This window comes from Aquarana catesbeiana, linkage group LG01, assembly GCF_042186555.1.
Source record: "Aquarana catesbeiana isolate 2022-GZ linkage group LG01, ASM4218655v1, whole genome shotgun sequence".
NCBI classification, from domain to species: domain Eukaryota; kingdom Metazoa; phylum Chordata; class Amphibia; order Anura; family Ranidae; genus Aquarana; species Aquarana catesbeiana.
This window is the reverse complement of record NC_133324.1, coordinates 86,699,380-86,716,934: the sequence shown is the minus strand read 5'-3', so window position 1 is coordinate 86,716,934 and position 17,555 is coordinate 86,699,380. Positions and strand designations below refer to the sequence as shown.

Sequence of the window (17,555 nt, the reverse complement as noted above, 5' to 3'; positions counted from 1 at the left end):
GTTTTCAAATGTGAGAGAGGAACTGTGGGGGATTTCCATTGGTATGCTATCAACCAGTGTACAGCAACACATATTGTGTGGATCAATCTCATATTATGTATGGAAAGACCGATGATAGGGGAAAATAGGACACCGTTATATTTAGTGAGGTTTATGTTGCTATTTGAGATTTTGGAGGCAAATTTTTCCAGTTGTTTCCATATCTGAGTAACACTATCACGATCCCAGAAGATATGAGAAAAGGAACCTGCTGAATTGCAACCTCTGAAACATGTATGAGGGGTGTCAGGGAAATAGCATGAATTTTAACTGGAGTATAATACCACCTTGTAAAAAGTTTGATTGCAGTTTCTTTGATCGTGATTGATCTTGTGCATTTGTGTAAGTTAGAGACACATTTGTCCCAATTTTCCATTGTAAGTGAGAAATCACATTCTTGTTCCCACTTGAGCATATAGGGAAGTTTGGATTGTTCTGCATTATTGACTAGATTAGAGTAGATTTCAGATATCAGGCCTGCTCTCCTAGGTGTTTTTAGACAAATGTTTTCAAAAAAATGATGGTGGGAGTGAGTTTACTGTTTGGAAATATGTACTAAAAAAATGTCTGATTTGGAGAAATTTATTAAACTCAGTATTGGGGATCTGATGTCTAGATTTCAATGAAGAGAATGAAGTGAAGTTGTTGTTTTCTAAAAAATTATAGAGGGATATTAGGTTATTATTTGTCCACCATGAAAAGTCTCCTCTCTCATTTGAGGAAAGGGGGAATTTTGGGTCACCAATAAAAGATGCAAGTGGAGGTGTGTTAGAGGTTAAGTTATATTTTTTGTTATGTAGTTTCCATAATTGATATGAATGTGAGACTAATTGATTAAGGTTGTCTAGGATGTGCGTTGATACTTTATTGCCCCATAATATACTTGAGATAGAATATGGTTGTATGGAGTCTTTTTCAAATCTAACCCATGGGACTTTGGGGTTGGGAATGTGCCATTGTGCTATTTGTGACCATCTGGCGGCTAGGTAATAAAGCCAGAAGTCTGGGAGACCCAGACCACCGTATTTCTGTGGATTGTGTAATACTGATCTAGATAGACGTGGGCGGGAGTCTGACCAGATAAATTTATTGATTTCTGTTTGGAATTTAGTAATAGTTACTTTATTTAATCTGATTGGGAGAGCTCTAAATAGGTATAAGATTTTTGGTAAGATTGTCATCTTAATCGCTGTAATTCGGCCAAGAAACGATATTTTAAAAGATTTCCATAATTTGAGCATCAATCTCATTTTTTGTATTAATGGGGTGTAGTTTTTTTAAGGAAAGGTCATTAATATTTGGTGTAAGAAATATACCAAGATAAGGGAGAGAATCCATTGACCATGAGAAATTGAATGAGGAACGTAAGGAGTCTAATTGGGATGATGGGATGTTAATTGGCATTCCTATAGATTTGGTGACATTCACTGTTAGGCCAGATAGTGAGGCAAATGTTTTAAGAGTATGTAGTAAATTTGGTAAAGCAATATTGGGTTGTGTGAGGAATAATACCATGTCGTCCGCATACATACTCAATTTATAGGTATTATTGTTAGAATTATAACCTTTTATATCTGGGTTATGCAGTATTGCTGTAGTTAAGGGTTCAAGCGCTAATGCGAATAATAAGGGAGATAGGGGACAACCCTGTCTTGTTCCTCTGCCTAGTCTGAAAAAGTCTGAATTACAGCCTGGTAATCTAATCCTAGTAGATGGGTTATGATAAAGAGCGTGAAAGGCGTGGAGAAATTCACCTAAGAAGCCGTATCTTTTCAGAACTAAGTCAAGGAAATCCCAGGATACACTATCGAATGCTTTATTGATATCGAGACTAAGAAGTAAAACAGATTTGGAGTTGATATTTGCGTCTTGTATTATGTTAGTGACTAATCTAATGTTGTCTGTAATTTGTCTACCAGGTATGAACCCTGATTGGTAGGGGGAGAGTAGTGAGGGAATTATTAATGCAAGTCTATTGGATAATAATCTACAGAATATCTTAAGGTCATTGTTTATTACAGAAATTGGTCTGTAGTTTTGTGGCAATGTGTGGTCTTTGTTTGGTTTTGGGATAAGAGACATATTTGCAAGAAGCATTTCTTCTGGGAACTGTTCTCCTTTAAGAATGTTGTTATATAATTTTGCTAAATTTGGTGTTAATAATTGTTGATATTGTTTATAATAGAATGAGGAGAATCCATCTGGGCCCAGGGCTGAGTTTTTTTTTTTAAGGGATTTTATTATATGATGTATTTCCTCCTCTGTGCATGGGGCGTTAAAAGCATCTATTTGTGTTTGGGTTAGCTTTGGAAATGGGATTTTCTCTAACCAGGACATTGCTGTGGGCGGGATCGATGGTTTAGGAGCTGAAAGTAGGTCAGAGTAGAATTTTTTAAAGATAGATAATATTTCTTGTGGATGAGTGACTAGTTGGTTTGAGTTATTTTTGAGTATATATACATGGGTGGGTTTTATAGATTGGTTAAGCTTGCGAGCAAACATTAATGAGTATGCATTACTTGACAGGAAAAATTTTGCTTTTGACCATCTAAGGGACTTTTCTGCTTTATATGTGAGTAATGAGTCTAATTCATTACGTTTTTGGGATATTAATGAATATATGTTTGGGTCGTGCGTGTTGGTATGAATTTTGTATAGGTTGTGAAGATCTTTAGTAAGGGTATGGATTTTTTCCCATTTTAGTTTATTACATCTTGCTGCTCTTTTGATGAGAAGGCCTCTCAGAACAGCCTTATGTGCTAACCATAATGAAGTTGGAGAGATCTCTGGGGTGGAATTTAGATTGAAATAGTCTTTTATTTCTAAAGCTATCTCCTGGTTGTGTATGGGGTCTGTTAGAATTGATTCGTTAATTCTCCACGAATATGGAGTAGAAGTGAGGCCTATAAATTGAGTATTAAACGTTGTGATGCCTGTGCAATCTTGAGGTCTATGGACCTCAGGTCACATGTAAATCAGACTAAAGTAGGACAGGGACTACTTTGAAGTCACACAAATATGAACAATAGTCATTTGAAATCATGGAGTACGACTTGGCATGTGACTTTGCAGTCTCAAGACGCAGGAAAAGCATTGAAGGTTTCTACCAATCGGCAGATATAATCCTCTCTTTAAACTCTGTTCTTGCTGGCAGGCCCTGCTCTTTGCCCTGTTCTAGCTGTGATTTATTTGTTAAAAAATGCCCTAGAATTGGTCTCTCTACTGCAGCAGAGGATCCGTCACTGATAGAGGTCGTGGAACAGATGGCTGGAGCCTTGTGCTTGGAGCATAAGTCTGGAGCATCTCTAAATCTGTTTGTTTTGTTTTTTTATTTGATTCCTGTGAAAATCAAAATGATATTCCAGCAAGGTCTATCATGGGATTTCACACCATTTGCCCCATTGTCTTCCAGTCCAATAAATAGGACTGAACTAAAGCTCAGCACTGTAAAGTCTGGACTCTTCCTTTTTTTTTTCATTTTGGTTGGAATGTTAACCCATACAACCCATGCATAAAACGATTGTAAAGGTAATTTTTTTTTTTTTTTTTTTTTTTTTTATAAATAAAAAAAAAAAATCTCTATACTTACCTACTTTGTGCAATGGAATGCAAATGGGAAATTGCACAGAGAGGCTGCAAACCTCTTCTCGGGTCCCCTGCTGGCGCTCCTGGCCCCTCCAGCAGTGCCATCATGGGAAGCCACTTCCCATGTGGGGGAATTGTGAGTGCTCGCTCCCGAGCCCCACTGCTGTGTCTGACACAGACAACGGGACTCGGCCCACCCCTCACTGCCCTTGATAGCACTGGGAGCCCTGGCTAAGCCAGGGTGACACAGAAGTGAGGGTAGAGAAGAGCTGCAGATGTGCACAGCACTGTATCGAATGGGTGCTCGGTTAAGTAAAGGGGGGGGGGGGTGCTGATGACTTAACAGTGTGGAGTGGGGGGGGTTCCCATGTACCATCCCCCATTTGTTCCTTGTGACCCCATGGGATTAAGCTTTTGGTCTTCGTTCCCTCTGTCTGGACCCAGTTCTCCAAGCAGGGCTTCTATTCCTTGCGACTACACTTCAGATTATGAGCCACTATCTCACAGTTGCTGTCAGTTCTAATTGGGCATACTAGATGGACCCTGTAGGAAGATTCAGTTCTTGTTCCACCTTTTAAGTGGCTCGGGTGACAAGCTTCCAGGTTTGGTATTATAACTTTTTTGTTTTTCTCCTTTGCCAGAGAAAACATACTTTACTAGTGATTTAAGGCTCTTGTGGCCTCACCTAATGTAAGGTTCTTTAGGCAGCTCTTCGGCTGTAGGCATTCCCCTTTATTTTAATTCATTTTGCATGCTGGATCTGTCAGTGATAGTTTGCTGTGTTTCGCACCTATGACTTGGACTGCTTTTGGACATCCCGACTGTACAAGACTTCCTATGTCCCTCAGTAGACAAAGACAAAGTAGACAGTTTTATGTTTGCCAGTGTCCCCCTGTAGGTGGCCATATAACCAAAAGGTGAAGGACTTATTATGTCCCTCAATGGATTCCAAGGATTTTACAGAGTACTTTCATGCCATTTGAGTTGGAATGAGAACTAATTAACTTGTCTTTTTGCAGTCAGTGTCGGGGCTCCCTGTAGTTTTTTCCTCTTCATGGCAAAAAAAAACTTTTACAAACCAAAAGCAAACATAAACAGGCTAGTCATTGGGAAAACATGATCACAGATGGTTGTGTACTTGATGTTTCTGTTGAAGGCATGCAAATGCAAGTTAATAAAACCAGCAAAATGACAGCAAATGGCATGAGTTATTCTTCATATAAAGTTATATGCATTAATTAAATCTTTAACGTCACCTAAGATATGTAACCTTTTGGTCAGTCTTTCTAGTAGGAATTCTGACTTCATCTGCTGGATGACTGGTTAGGTAGAAGTGCTGCAAAATATAGTACATGCTCTAATTCTATGTTCTTTTTCCTTGCTTTATATAGGTATGGTGGGGAAGCACAAATGCGTATGCAGTCTTCACTGCCAGCCCCTAGCAATGTGGGGCCAATATTTGGTTCTCCGATGCCTATGGGTAAGTAATATATCTTTTGTAGGTCCTGATTATGTTTGGGAAAGGCAAAGGCTGGTAGAAAGGAGGAAGACAGAATTGTGTGACATGGTAGAGGGCATATATTTTCCCAGATGACACATTGCTTAGATACAGCTAGACAGAGAGCAGCTACACAAATGGAGATTTATTGAAGTAGTCAGACAACACATAATGATTACGGCTTAGATCACTAAGCTAGTAAAAAAACATACAATATTGGTCATCCTTCTTGATGGTGCAGTTACTTAAAGGAAAGTAACCATTCAGACCTTCCGTTTTCATGTGAATTCATCAGTATGGGAAATTTTTGTGATTGTCGACTGTCCTCTTTTTGGTTGATATCTTTTCCTTAGAGCATCGGTCTCAAACTGGCGGCCCTCCAGCTGTTGCAAAACTACAAGGCCCATCATGCCTCTGCCTGTGGCTATAACTGTCAGCCTTGCAATGCCTCATGGGACTTGTAGTTTTGCAACAGCTGCAGGGCCGCCAGTTTGAGACCCCTGCCTTAGAGGCTGTGTTGGTTGTTCATGTTCTTCCTTTCCTCTTAGCATTGTTTTCGGAGGTCTTTGGAGCAGTAGATGCTGGTTAACAACTGTTAACCTTGCAGTCACTATTTCTGCCCTTTAGGGCAAGGTTTTGAGCTGGCCATACATGAATTGAAATTCAGGCAGTTCAACAGGGAGCGGCCAAATTTCAAGCCATGTTTGGGCAGAAGCCGATCTACTGATTGACTTCTGTACAACCACCCTGTCAACTTTTCCCTGCTTGATTAGCACTAGCAGTGCTGATCAGTGTATTCTGATGGCAGGGCAGTCTCCCCGCTGTCAGAATACAATAGCTCAGCGGGGATGATTCCCACATCCGCTTCGAGTTTGTGCAATGGGGGAATCAAATCATTTCTGTTTCATTCAATTTATTGGTTGAATGAAAACATTATTCATCTGTGGGCTGTTTTACTTCTGCAGAAGACACATTTTTAGAGATCTTGTTCCTTTTCCTTGTTCATTAGCATTCATTCTTTCTAGGGATGCACCGAGATTTCGGCGGGCAAAAAAAAACTGTCAAATGGTGTTTTCGGCACATTGCCGATAGGAACTATTGCCGAAAATGGGGCGGGGCCCTGCGCCCCTGGTGCCGCAGATTTCGGGGGTGTCATCTTGGCTCACCCCAGTCCTCCCTCCCACAGAGCGGCAATCTCCATGTGTCACGGAACTGAATTGCACGGGCCGCAGTAACGATGTCCCACCTCCTGTGACAAGAGGGCACACTGATCCAATGGTGGGACTTTGAATCAGCGTGACGTGATCACAGGAGGCAGGACATTGTTACTGCGGCCCGAGCAATTCAAATACAGCTCCGTAACACACTGGCGAGGCTGCATGTGCCGGGCACTGGCGAGGCTGCATGTGCCGGGCACTGGCGAGGCTGCATGTGCCGGGCACTGGCGAGGCTGCATGTGCCGGGCACTGGCGAGGCTGCATGTGCCGGGCACTGGCGAGGCTGCATGTGCCGGGCACTGGCGAGGCTGCATGTGCCGGGCACTGGCGAGGCTGCATGTGCCGGGCACTGGCGAGGCTGCATGCGCCGGGCACAGGCAGGCTGCATTGATCTCTTGTATCATGTCTGCAGTCTCTGACCATCTCCTGTATCAAATGGTTAGAGACTGAGGACATGATACAAGAGATGGTTAAAGACTGCAGAATGCATTTTTCTTGAGCTTTTCTTGCACTAAAGGTGCGAATAATGGCCAACAATAAATTCATATTAATTTAAATTGATATTAAAAAGTCGAATATAATACAATTGTAAATAAAAATATAAATATTCTTTAAGAACTGTCATTTTCGGTATCGGTTTTTGGCCTAGTGCATCTTTCATTTTTGGTTTCGGCACCAAAATTTCCATTCGGTGCACCCCTAATTCTTTCATCTTCTGAATCACTGGAAGGCCCAATCATGTCTATATCCTGGTATGTGTTGGCAAGGCAGAAGGGAGTTTCTATTTGCATAAAGTACTTTTCAAAGTAAACCGCACACCTGCTTCTGGTTCTTCATTCTTTTTGGACTTCCTGGGCTAGTGTTTAAAACTCAGGTGGGGAAAAAAATGAATTCTGCATGTATTATGGGTATTTTGACTGCTACCCTTTAGGTTAAACACTAGATAGGGGTTTATTTACTAAAGCTGGGGAGTGCAAAATCGGGCTCACTTCTGCATAGAAACCAATCAGCTTCCAGGTTTTATTGTCAAAGCTTAATTGAACAAGCTGAGGCTAGAAGCTGATTGGCTACAATGCACAGTTACACCAGATTCTGAGTGCACTAGTTTTAGTCTCCCCCATAGTGTCTGTATGAGAACATTATAGACCTGTACAAAAAGAGAACACAGACCTCCCTAGCTTTAACTGCGTTAACTAGCAAAGGAAACCTAGTAAATAATGTCAGTAAAATTTTGGTAAAAGCAGAGATTGGTGAGGCATATACATTATGTAGAAGCCATACACCATGCCAACCAAACTTGTACTGCTCTAATCTACATTGTGACTTGTATAATCATGAAAACAAGTGTATCAAATAAAAAACTGGACTACTTTAAATTCTTTATAAATGATCTGTAGCCTTTTTGTAATAATAGTGGCTGTATTTTTATTTTAAGGATCACCAATGCCTCTAGGCAGTCCCATGGCAAACCCTAGCTTCCTGGGCACGCCACATCAAGGTATTTTCCTTTAAACGTCCTTATTTGTTGTTGATGGGGTTTATTGAGTCACATTATGTAAAGCTGAACTTAAGTCAGATGGCTAAATACAAAGACAAAATCCATATCAAGAAGCTCTTTAGGCTACTCAAGGATTTTTATTTCTGACCATCCATTCCTGAGATTTATACAGCCCTGACAAGCGCCACTTTCAGTTAAAGACTGTAGGAAAATACAGTGGTGTCCTTTCTCCATCGCATTCTGCTGACTGGGCAGGGAAAGAGCAACAGACTAATGAAGTCAACCCCTGCTCCTCCTTATTTTCATGTTCTCTGGCAATGCATTTGCAGCCATCTCATCTGATTTTGCTCCCAGTTCTGCCTCTCCCTCACTGTCGGAGTGCTGATCTCCAGAGGATTGCATGAAGCTGATTCCAAGCCAAATTCAAGTTCTTAAATTAGTTTGACATTTTAAATAACTATTTATGAATCATGACCTATTTGTTTTAAAGAAGTATTAATAGTAGGCATATGAAAAAAAAAAACATACATACTCTCCTCCCTGCTGCAGCATCAGTCAAATGCTGCAGCTCTCCCCAGCTGCCTCTAAAGAGCCGGGTACACACTATTATTTTTTTTTTCGTTCAACCAAAAAGGTTACTTTAGCGATCTCCCCCGCTAAGATGTTGTGTTCTGACAGGGGACACACACACACACACACACACACACCCACACACCCACACACACACCCACACACCGCTCCAATCAGTGCTTTCTGCTATTGGCTGAGAATGCTGGTTTTCAAACATGCACAGCTGGCTTCTGTCAGACAGACCGGCATACACACAGGCCGAATGTCAGATGTGTTTTTTTTTTCTTTTTTTAACCGCCTGTTGTTTACCGATATTCGGCTCGTGTGTACGGGGCTTAAGCCTGATAACTGAGCTATTGCATGATCACTGAGCCATCAGTTCTTGGTACACTGAGCAGAGAGCAGGGACTGCTCTCTGCTCTGCCCCTCCAGTTCTCACTGGAGTTCCGGGCTGGGGAGAGACCAGGAGTGGCTGGCTCAGGCTCTGAGCAGCTTGCGGAGAAGCTGAGCCAGCTGCCAGTCAGGCATCTGGAGGTATTCCGACATTGTCAAGATGCTTCCAAAGCCAGGACTCTGGCTTATGGGTCACAGGAGAGAACAAATAAGCTTTGGCCACACTTCTCTTTTAATATGTGTGTTTTTGTGTATTCCTGGAGTTTGGTAATAGTTTTTGTCTTATTTATTTTATTTTTTTCCTGGATGCCACTGGCTCAGTCCCATCACTATTTGAAAAAGCCCCATACAGTAGTTTAGGTGGCTGTTCCAGGTCTCAGTGAGTGTTGCAGTCACACAGGAAATCTAGATGACATTGTTGGGGTTTTCTGTTCTTTCCGTCTTGCAGATTGACAGAGTGGGTACAGCTCTGCCCTGCCTGCCTGCACTACAATAATCTGTTGCATGAGGGTAATGGAGGGATATATGTAATTGCTGCTTCTCCCTCACTCCATGTCAGAGAAAAAAAGATCATGTCTCCTGCCCTGTTAGACAGGGCTGAGCAGTGTGGCAGAGCCATTTAAATCTAACAACTGGATGGACAGAAATACAAATGTTTTGGTCAAAAAGCTCCCTTCTATTTACTTCATCTTTGGATTTAGTGAATTGCCTGGTGTTGAGCTTGAAACGATCAATGCTGTGCCTCGTTGCTCTCTTTTTTAACACCGAGTGCAGAACACTGTCTCGCTAACATAGGGTGCTTTCTGCCTCGGCATTGAAATCATTAGCAGTATTGTTGGCCCTCTCTGTAAATTACAGAACAACTCCTGCCTGTATTATGAAGTAGAGGACTCCTGCCTATGTTATGAAGGAGAGGAGGTGTTCTGTAGTCCTAACACACTTCATGTTCAGGGTTGACAATGCTGTTCGTTCATGGATACAGTACAGTGATTGCTTGTGTAATCTTTGCACAGGAAGTGTTTTTGGCAGGATCACCAGGTGAAAAAAAAAAAACGAATGCAACTACTGCATCCTACTGGTAATCTGCAATATAGCAAATTATTGTCCTTGGTTTTAGATACCCTATTGTGCCTGTAATCTAGGTCAGTGTTTCTCAACTCCAGTCCTCAAGGCGCCCCAACAGGTCATGTTTTCAGACCTCCCATTATTTTGCACAAGTGATTTGATCAGTTTCACTCCCTTAGTGATTACCACAGCCGTTTCGTCTCAGGAAAATCCTGAAAACATGACCTGTTGGGGCGCCTTGAGGACTGGAGTTGAGATCTAGGTGTTATCTAGCACCTTTTGGACAAACATCAATTGAAATAATACCTAACTGGCCAGGCTCGGACATCCAGGCTGGAAGTGTACCTTGTGCTTTACACCTAATGTTTAACATGCTGTAGGGGGTTGACGGTGCTGGCCATGTGCTTGTGTTGCCTATTTTACTGTTTTTATGAAAAAATTTAAATTAATTACAAAATTGATTAAATTTAAAAAAAAGGTCCAACCATCTCAGTGTTTTCTATAACGAGCCATCAGTTTCCTTTTATATTTTGGACCTCCAGTGACAAGGTTCTACTATAGTTCCTGATCATGCCCACAGTGGAGGTTTTGATGTTATTTTAGGGTGTTTTTGGTGACATTTCGAATAATACAAAAAATAGGATGCAAATGATTCTGGAGGAGTAGAAGAGGTATTTAACTCTGCCTTTTTTTTTCTTTTTTTTTTTATATGGGCCCCAGGTGGTTGATGCCATAATGTGCTAGTATGCACCACATATTCGCACAATATGACACTTGCCTGTAAATGTACGGGCCTGCGATGCCGTCACTCCCTCGCATGTGCACAGGCGTCATCGATGGGACATGGTACTATGCAGGCACCACTGACGTCATCGGCCCGAGGCGATGTCAATATCTACTAAACAGTGCAGATTTATGCACTTTTCAAGTTCCCTACAGGTAAGTCTTTTTATAAGCTTATCTGTAGGTCGAAGTTTAAAAGAAGAGTTAAATACCACTTTGGAGGTTGCATGAGGCCTAGTCAGTAATGCTTATGAATCTCACAACTGGTAGTGGCACTGTGAAAGAGAAATAACAGCTTGGAGTGGGTTAACACTAGTTCTTGCTTTCATCTCTTAGGTATCTATCCACCTGCTGTATCTACTCCGCTGTATACGTTAGGAACTCCCACACAGCAGTCTGCAGGACCTCTGGCGGGTATAATGGGCCCAGAGGTCATCTTTTCAGGGAAGCACACTGGGATTTGTATCTACTTCTCTCGCATTATGAAGTGAGTGTCTTAAATTAACATTCACCTACTCTATGTTAATGATTTGGAATATTACATTAAAGTAGCAATGCATAATTCATTTGACTTAGAAGATCGTTTTTATTATACTGTGCATGAACAAGAAAATACTGCAAACATATATGTTCATTTTCAGACAGCCAAATTAATAACTGCAGCCTATGGCCAAATTTGTGTCAAAACTGTTGGTAGTAGTTTGTTTTGGTGCATGTAGTTAATTTTGCAATCCAAATTTGGTTGAAAGTATTTCTAGCTTTGTGTATGACCAGCATTGCTCTTTATTCCCCTTTTTGTATGGCCAGTATTGCTCTATAATCCTATAATCCCATCATCCCATCAGCCAGGGAGGCCATTGTCTGGACATTCAGCATCTCTGCACTTCAGAGAAAGCCAGCCTCAGAAAAGTGCATGCTGCTTGGTAGATAACGACTTTACATGCTTATTTCTGGTTCATTCACCTTTCTGCTACACAATAAGGGATGGTGGAAGCTGAACTGGGTGATGATATAGACCAGGCTTGTCAAATAGAGGGTATAACATGGTGTAATGACTCTGCATAATTTTTACTAAAGGCTGTTCCTGCAGTTTATTTTATTCATTTCTTAAACAAAGGAGCCAGCCAGCTGCACATCAGTGCTCACATGCTAACAAGGAACATGCTGATAGGAGGAAAGATCAGAGAGAGGACTTTATTATTCTGCTGCTTTTTCCTTTTCTGTCCTTTCGCAGGCTGGCAGAATAGGTTTTCCTGCCCTGCCAGACTGGGCTGTGCTGTCTGGCAGAGCTTCGTAAATCTTAGGAATGAAGGCGAAAAATACAAATCCTTTAACAGATGAAACCTCTTCCTTACATGTATATCAACTATGTAATTAGCTGTTTGGAGCAGTTCAGTTTAATTTTTTTAGAATTAATTTGAGACATCATTAGGACACATGCAGGATATGAAGTCTAATGTAGACATTCCGTTCTTGGCTGAATTCCTGAATGGGGCCCTTAAGACACAATGGGGAAATTTATCAAAACTGTAGCAGACAGAATGTGGAGTAGTTGTTCATGGCAACCAATCCACTTCTAGCTTCAACATTTACTTGCCTCAGCTGTCCTGTTTCTTTATCGTACATCACGGAACACAAAGGCTATTATTCATTACTTACTGGGTTATACGCCATCTCTAGGTGAATGGACACCGGTAGAGGAAGTCTGCCCCTATATAACCCCTCCCATACAGGAAGTACTTCCGTTTTTTTTTTGTTTTTTGGTTTTTTTATCAGTGTCTGCAAGGTGGATGGGCACGTTTGTTCGAGCTCTCTAGAGCTCCAGGTCTTTAGTCCCAAAACAATTCTTAAATTAAAGGATTGACCAATTGGATCCATTTGTAAAAAGGATTATATGCTTAAATAATTGGTACCCGAGCCTCGCAAAGAAGACGCAGAGGATCCTGCAAGGTTTTGCCTGTAACGCGACCTTCAGGCGCTGAACCCTGCATAGTGTAAACCTGAACACTACAGAGCTAAGGCATTCCTGCAGGGTGCTGTACAGGTCCAAAAGAGTGGACCCTAAAACATGAAAGGGTACCCAGTCCTTGAAGGTCCCCAAGTGACGGAACCTGCCGTGATGGGTGAAGATTGGGCTGTTCGTTTCTAAGGCTGCCCTGCGCCTGGACGGGTAAGTGAAACCCCCTTATTTACTTATTGTGGGGTGCCCCAATGATTGTAACAATCTGTCAAACTAGCTAGAGGCTGCGTGGGGGAAGGCTGACGCACTTAGCAGACATTTGGAGAACAGTAGTTCAGGACGAGTGGGTCACCTTGACAGTATCCCGCGGTTACAAGCTGGAATTGCGGGGGGTTCCCCTTCAGAGGTTTCTAAGATCCAGCGTTTCCACGGATCCTTCAGTTGTTTCATTTAGATCATTTAGTGCATCAGGGAGTGATTATACAGGTTCCTGTATCCAAAATGGGCGCATGGTTTTATTCAAACCTGTTCACAGTTCAAAAACCGAATGGGAACAGAAGGCCCATTTTGAATCTAAGATCCATGAACCAGCATCTATTAATCTAGTCCTTTCGGATGGAGTCATTCCGCTCGGTAGTAGCCTTGCTCCAGATGGGAGACTTCTTACCCTCCATCGATATCAAGAATGCATATTTACGATTACCTATCTTTCAACCTCATCAGAGGTTCCTGCAATTTGCAATAGAGGAACGTCATTTCCCGTTTGTGCCTCTGCCACAGCACCCCAGGTGTTTTACAAAGGTCCTAGTACCAGTACTGGGTCTTTTAAGGGCCCAGGGAATCTTGGTGCTTGGATACCTGGATGACCTCCTGCTCAGAGATCACTCACTACAAGCTCTAGAACAGAGCATAACCTGGGTCATAAATACCGAAAAGTCAGCCTTGAGACCACCTCAAAGTCTGAAGTATTTAGGTCTGATCCTAGATGCGGTCCAGGCAAGGGTATTTTTGCCACCCATAAGGCTCTGTGCCCTGAAGGATCAGGTGCGTCAGATAAGGCGCACCAGACAACCCTCCATTCGGCTCTGTATGTGTCTTCTAGGAAGGATGCTGTCCTCCTTCGAGGCAGTACCCTATGCCTAGTTCCATTCCAGGCCTATACAACAAGACATTTTGTTGGCTTGGAACAGGAGAGGGCAAGCCCTGGATTATCCCATGTTCTTATCTCCTCGGGTGCGATTAAGCCTAAGCTGGTGGTTGCACGATAAGAACCTGAGAAAGGGATGAACTTTCCTCTTAGTGTCTTGGAGAGTACTGACCACAGACATCAGTCTTTTGAGCTGGGGAGCGAATCTAGAGGGGTTCGCAGCTCAGGGTCAAGGGCAAAGCGGAGCCTGCCCATCAACATCCTGTAGTTGCGGACGGTACGTCTGGCCTTACGGTCTTGAACGGTGGAGTGTCAAGACTGCCCTATCGGGGTTCAGTCCGACAATGCCATTGCAGTGGCCTATATAAACCACCAAGGCGGTACCAGGAGTCGTTCAGCTCAGGAAGAGGTGAACCACATACTAGCCTGGGCAGAGGCACATGTGCCGGTTCTATAGGCGGTCCATATTCCAGGGGTAGAGAACTGGAAGGCAGATTATCTCAGCCGCCAGCAGATCTGCCTGGGACAATGGTCCCTACACACGAGGGTGTTCCAGGAAATTTGCCACCGTTGGGGATGGCCAGATGTTGATCTATTCGCATCCAGGTTCGACAACAAGCTACGTCAGTTTGTGTCCCGAACAGGGAATCCCCTGAAAATCAGAGCAGATGCTTCCATGGAGCCAGTACTCCCTGGTTTATCCTTTTTCCTCCCGATCCCTCTCCTTCCACATTTGTTTCACAGGATTCAGAGAGAGGGGGTTCCAGTCATTCTGGTGGCACCAGCCTGGCCCAGAAGGCCCTGGTTCCCAGGGATTGCGAGATTGGCAATAGACGGGCCATGGGCGCTTTTGCGCCACCCCGATCTGTCTCAAGGTCCTATATTCCACCCCAATTTACAGTCTCTAAATTTGACGGCATGGTTATTGAAGCCAGGGTGCTGAAGGATTGTGGCATCTCAGGACCAGTGGTGTATACCCTAGTGAATGCTAGGAAAGGGGTCACTAGGAAGATTTATCATAAGGTCTGGAAGACTTATATTGCTTTGTGTGAAGCAATACGTGATTGGGAGAATTCTCTCTTTTCTACAGTCAGCTGTGGAAATCAGATTGCCTTTGAGTACAATCAGAGGTCAGATTTCAGCCCTGTCATTATTCTTCCAAAGGCCTTTAGCCTCCCATTCGCTGGTCCGAACCTTTATGCAGGGGGCAACTCGTTTGCTTCCCCCCATTAGGTCACCTATGTGTCTTTGGGACCTAAATTTGGTGCTGTCTGTGTTACAGAAATAACCATTTGAGCCCATCCAGTAAATTCCATTAGTCTTGTTGTCACCCAAGATATCCTTCCTGATGGCCGGATCACCTCGGCTAGAACTGTGTCAGAATTGGTGGCCCTTTCATGTAGGGAACTGTACCTAATTCTTCACCACGACAAGGTGTTTTGTATCCTATTACTTTCTTGCCAAAGGTGGTGTCGACCTTTCATTTAAATCAGGATTTGAATCAACATTGTTTTGCCTTTTTTTTTTCTCTCCGCCTTATTCGGCGGAAGAGAGATGACTGCATTCCTTGGACGTCGTCTGGGCAGTCGGAGTTTGTCTAGATCTGCGGAGATCTGAGGATCGGACTCTATTTATTCTTTTTTTTTTTTTTTTTTTTTTTTTTTTATTGTTTTACAAGAAGGGGCAGGCAGCTTCCAAACCTTCCATTTGCCAATTGGGTCCACCAGTTGGTCATTCAGGCATATGGTCTGAAACGTATGGCTCCTCCCTTCAGGGTGAGCACTTATTCTACCACGGGTGTAGGAGCCTCCTGGGCTTTTCGCCATCAGGTATCTGTGGCTTAGATTTTTAAAGCTGCTACCTGGTCTTCAGTGCATACGTTCACAAGATTTTATCTGGTAGATGTTAGAGCAGCCGAAGATTCGGCTTTCGGCCGTAGTGTACTGCAGGCTGCCATTTAAAGTCCGATGACTATTTTTGTTTGGCAGGGTGTCTCCCTCCCCCAAGGCTATTTCTCTGGGACATCCCAGTAAGTAATGAATAATAGCCTAACTCTGTGTCCTGTGATGTATGATAAAGAAAATAGGATTTTTTTTTTTTTGTCATACTTACCTGTAAAATCCTTTTCTTTGAATATATCACGGGACACAGAGGTCCCTACTCTCTTTTGAGGATTCAGTGCTTGTTACAAAACTGAAGTACTTCCTGTATGGGAGGGGTTATATGGGGACGGACTTCCTGTCTAAGACTTTGTCTATCAGTATCCATTCACCTAGAAATGGCATATAGCCCAGTAGGTAATGAACAATAGCTTAACTCCGTGTCCTGTGATGTATTTTTCAGGTAAGTATGACGAAAAAATCTTATTTTTCTCAACGCTGTGTGGATAATCAATGAGTTACTAGATGCCAATCTGCTGCTGGGGGGTTTACAACAGCAAAGACAGTATGTGCTGAGGGAACAGAGATTAAGGAGAGAGAAAATTAAAATCAAGAGAGGTGACAGGACAAACTCTGTTGCCAGGGAAAATTTGTTTTCTACAATGACAATAAAAAGTCCGGCATTCTGTGTCTATGGACGCAAATGCTGGACTCGGGAGCGTGCCCGCACGGTAACCCCCAGGGAGAGCGCTTCTCCTAGGGCAGTGATGGCAAACCTTGGCACCCCAGATGTTTTGAAACTACATTTCCCATGATGCTCAACTACACTGCAGAGTGCATGAGCATCATGGGAAATGTAGTTCCAAAACATCTGGGGTGCCAAGGTTCGCCATCACTGTCATAGGTAGTTTTCCGATGCGGGGAGGTGCTCATAGCGCCACTGGGGGACCACCGAAGACGAGGATTGGGGCCACTGTGCAAAACGAACTGCACAATGGAGGTAAGTATGTTTGTTATTTTTTTTTTTTTTTTTTTTTTTTTTTTTTTTTTAAGGAGGGTTTACAACACCTTTTTAAGGATCTTATCGCCCTGATATTCCCACTTTTCTCTCTCAGCAGGCAGCCTGTGAACATCATCACTGTAAGGCCTCCTTCACATTACATGTGGCCCCAAGATTCCTGCTGTCATGTGTTCAGGAGTGGTTACACAGCCATTTTAAGCTAATGGTGGGCTGACAGCGGCCGCTGCTGTTCGCATGTAGCCACACAGAGCGTTTAGCTGCAATTATGGACAGATGTCAGAGCCTGGATGCAGGCAGGCTTGGACATCCAGGCTGGAAATGTACACATTTTTATTACAGAAAGTGAGATCTAGTTTTAGACCAAAGAGAGGGGGAGAGTTTCCAATAGGCAAGTGACTGCTCTGAGCTTCAACAAAATGGCAGCAATGCTGGTGGCAATTTAAAGCACAAACTGCATTTTGGTAGCTTCATTTTTAATGTGGAATGTATGTTCTTTTGTTAAAGAACGTTAATTGTTATCAAACTGTTACTGGTAAAGTCCCATTTTATGCTTTCAAAATGGAAACAGATTCTGGCTGCTTCAGTCTTGGTAAATTCCACTTTGTGTTACATAACAAAAGTGTATAGTGGTGATTTTAACATTTCACTTTTAGTAACTGCAAAGTACTTATGTGCCCTACTTGTTAATTTACAGTAACATCTGGGATGGAAGTGTGGCTGTTGAGAAAACCTTCAAGCTTGGCAACAGAGACGTCATAGCGGTAGGTTTCTGCATTGTTCCCAATCTCCCAAACAAATTCCGCCTGAAATTATATTCTCTATTCAGTGAATGTTAAAAATAGCTTCTCACAGATTTTTACTTATTCCTGAAAGTGCAACAACATGTGGATACCATTATT

The 17,555-nt window shown here is 42.7% G+C and overlaps 1 protein-coding gene across 1 annotated transcript in view; it reads left to right on the top strand.

Moving 5' to 3' along the window:
• NUP155 (nucleoporin 155) overlaps positions 1-17,555 on the top strand; it is a 91,904-nt gene that overhangs the window by 43,321 nt on the left and 31,028 nt on the right. The window contains exons 16-19 of the mRNA XM_073621435.1: positions 5,016-5,104; positions 7,775-7,837; positions 10,985-11,135; positions 17,351-17,417. Of these exons, the coding sequence (XP_073477536.1) occupies positions 5,016-5,104; positions 7,775-7,837; positions 10,985-11,135; positions 17,351-17,417 (370 nt within the window). The remainder of the gene's footprint in view (positions 1-5,015; positions 5,105-7,774; positions 7,838-10,984; positions 11,136-17,350; positions 17,418-17,555) is intronic.